The sequence below is a fragment of the Halyomorpha halys genome, unplaced genomic scaffold (assembly GCF_000696795.3).
Source record: "Halyomorpha halys isolate HHAL.00 unplaced genomic scaffold, Hhal_1.1 Scaffold1451.1, whole genome shotgun sequence".
NCBI classification, from domain to species: Eukaryota; Metazoa; Arthropoda; class Insecta; order Hemiptera; family Pentatomidae; genus Halyomorpha; species Halyomorpha halys.
Genome location: NW_027108903.1, coordinates 80,147 through 83,363, shown reverse-complemented (window position 1 = coordinate 83,363; position 3,217 = coordinate 80,147). Strand labels below are relative to the sequence as shown.

Sequence of the window (3,217 nt, the reverse complement as noted above, 5' to 3'; positions counted from 1 at the left end):
CTACCTACAACTAATACCTTGCCGTCATTCTCCTACGGTCATCATCTACACTCCTTCATCCTCAACTTAAGGTCAGATAGATATTACTATTCGTTTTCATCCAGCTGACGTATATATATAAAATAGTGCGGAAGAAACGATACTATACAATACGAATAAAGCTTAGATTATTATTGAACCAATAAACAATTAAAAACTTCATTATTGAACAGTACGTACTATCAACTTTCGGTTATGGAAGTATAACTATTATACATTATTTTGTGTGACAATAAAACTGTAGCAGTTCAGGTGTTGATAATGAGAATTGAGATGTTTAATAAAAAAAAAAAAAAAAATGGGTAATTTTGAGAAACATTGATGTTTTTTGTATTCGTCATTGTGTCAGAATGCGAAATGAACTTAATACATACAAAAAAGGAAACAGTACTTGTTTTCAAAACTAGATCCAGGGGTGGGAAGTTCAATATTTCCAACTTATGCTATGAGTGAAGCTTCAAGGTACAGCTAGTAGGTGATAATAAATAAAGTATACATTGGTCAACTATGGAAGCGATCTTTGAACTCTGATAAAATATCGAACATTTGCATAATCATGACACTGATCAAGCTATGAGAAAACAATTCCCAGAACCAATTAGCTTGCGTCTCTTTTCCTCAAGGCCCGTTAGTGTTTGAGCTCTGGACCAAGACAGCAGACCGATGTATATTCTCATTTTCTTATTTTCGTGTAAGCATCTATATTTTTTTTTTTTTTGTTTTTTCAGATTTGATAATAAATTTGAGTGTTTTACGTGATCCCATTCTAATAAATATCAAAATGAATATTGATCCATTTTCGGAATTATAATATCTACATTTGTTTGTAAATCGACTCTCAAGCCCAGCTAAATCATCGTAATCCTCCTTAATCGGCGTAAGGGTATTTTTATTTGGATATTTTCATGGAATATAGTTTATGTTTAAATGAATAATTAAAACTATCCTAAATTTGGCTATTTAAATGGAAATAATTTCTTTGGTAATTAGTGAATTGAAAAATTCCGATTTTTTATTCTTTATTTATAAATTGTTAACTACGACCCTTGGAATTCAATTCTCTCTCTTCAAATGAACTATTGAATTTCATATTTATATTTTTATTAATTGAAAATTATTTTTTGTAGCTTGGAAAAACAACAAAATATGTCAAAATTCCAATTTCAGAAAACTCTTGGTTTTGGTTTTCAGGAAATAGAAAGGCTACATATTCTAGATGATTAAAATATTAGAAAGTAAAAAAAACAATGGTTACTTCCTACATTGTTTGTGTTTGCATGCAAGAGTTTATTTGTTGCATAAAATGAACATTTGTTGTTGTTCCAAGCTACAGATTTACTATTAATGTAACATTATTCATGGTTATAATCAGTTAAGCATATTTATGATCCTCATCACCGTCTTTCAACTGTTCTTTTTAAATTGTTATTTCTATGGTAATCTCACGGTTTCGCTTCCTTCTAAATCATTTAATGTTTCTTATTACTATACTCTGACTATTATAAGTAAGCTCTTGCTTATAACTTGAAATTCTCACTATCGTGCATCATTAATTTTCATTACTTCCACTTTATCACTATAATTTTAAATAGTTATTTAGCCGCTAACCCTAGACGGAATGCCGAATATTTCCGAAAGCAGATGAATGGGGTCGATATATACCCAGATTTTTGCGTGTTGGAAATAGGACAAGAATTGAATTGATATATCATTTTTTTTTACAATTGAGAGATATTTAAAATTATAAATAAATATTACAGAATGATATACAATTTTTTAAAAGAAAAATATCAAAACCATGATCTTCTATTCCCTTGTGAAAACAAAAAGAATCTTGTTCGAGACTGGTATTTTTATTAATAAAAAAAAAATCCAAATATTCTCAAACTTCTTTATTAAAATATATTACATGTCCAACTTTCATTATGTTTATTTCTTCAACACTTTCTGTTTTTTTTTTTAATTTTTCAAAATTTATTTTGTATAATTCTTACTTCTATAATATTATACTTCATCTTCTATTGTTATCAATCAACTACTGTCTACTTCAATTGGTATCAATCAACTACTATATACTTCTATTGTTATTAATCAACTACTTTCTACTCAATTGTTATGTATATTTCAAAATTTGTTTGTTTATTTTTTCCCTTTATTTGTATATTTCTCAGAGTGATGAGTTTTCATCTCTTCTTTGTTTTTTTTAGCTCTAATCAAGGCCTGAAATTCAAGCCAATAATGTCGGCACAAATAAATAAGTTTTTGTTCATTTGTGTTTTTTTGCTGACCGCACCCCCGCCCATCTCTTCATATTTGAATAGAATTAATTTCAAGTTCAGAAAGATAATACAATGTTTTCCCGCCTATCGTCAATAGAAATGATAAGATTGATATGTTACGACAGTCCATTGTCAAGTAGTATTTATATATGACAGTTAAATCATGGTGTGGCTGTAATAACTGAAACAGAACGGTATTCACTGTAAAGGCGTATACATGTGATAGTTGGCGTAACAATTGCATCACTGATACTACTGGTACTACCAACTATAACGCCAAAGCTATTGCGACAGTACAATCATGGCTTAATATTCATACAGTCGCTGGTCACTAATATTCTGTCGCTGATAACGAGGTCACTGATTTTCCAATGGTGGGTAAAAATGGCGGGTATTTTCGATCGGAAGAATCAGCATATAAATTATCAATTCTTGAAAAAACAAAACTGTTTAGTATATAAAAAAAAACATAATCATCTATTCACAGACAGAATGTACTTGGGAGCAAGGATTAATTTCAGCTAAGAGTAGGGTGATAAGCAAAAGTGTGATCTCTATCAGATTTTTTTAGCAAGGGAATTAAGTTGCAGTGGGAAGGTAAGTTTGTAGTGGCAGATGTTTAAGTGGCCTTCTCTTAGCAAACTTACAATAGTTTTTACATACATACATATGTGTATATATATATTGATCATTTTTTCCTCGGCTGTTGTATGTATACCCATTTGGGTAATTGTTTACCTCAGCTCCTTATTATTACAAAGTAATTATTAACTTACATTTACATAAAACAGTCTAAAAAAAGTTATCAATATATATATTTAAAAAGATTTATATATATAGATTCTGCAACTCAATAATTTTTTAAAATAAAATAAAATGACTTGATATTTGAAATAATA

The 3,217-nt window shown here is 29.1% G+C and overlaps 1 protein-coding gene across 1 annotated transcript in view; it reads left to right on the top strand.

Moving 5' to 3' along the window:
* Positions 1–601: 601 nt before the first annotated feature.
* The window catches only part of LOC106689757 (cytokine receptor), a gene marked incomplete at its 3' end in the record, with an annotated part of 33,007 nt that continues 30,391 nt past the window's right edge, over positions 602–3,217 (top strand). Inside the window, 1 exon segment of the mRNA XM_067047186.1 lies at positions 602–730. Within this exon segment, the coding sequence (XP_066903287.1) occupies positions 703–730 (28 nt within the window).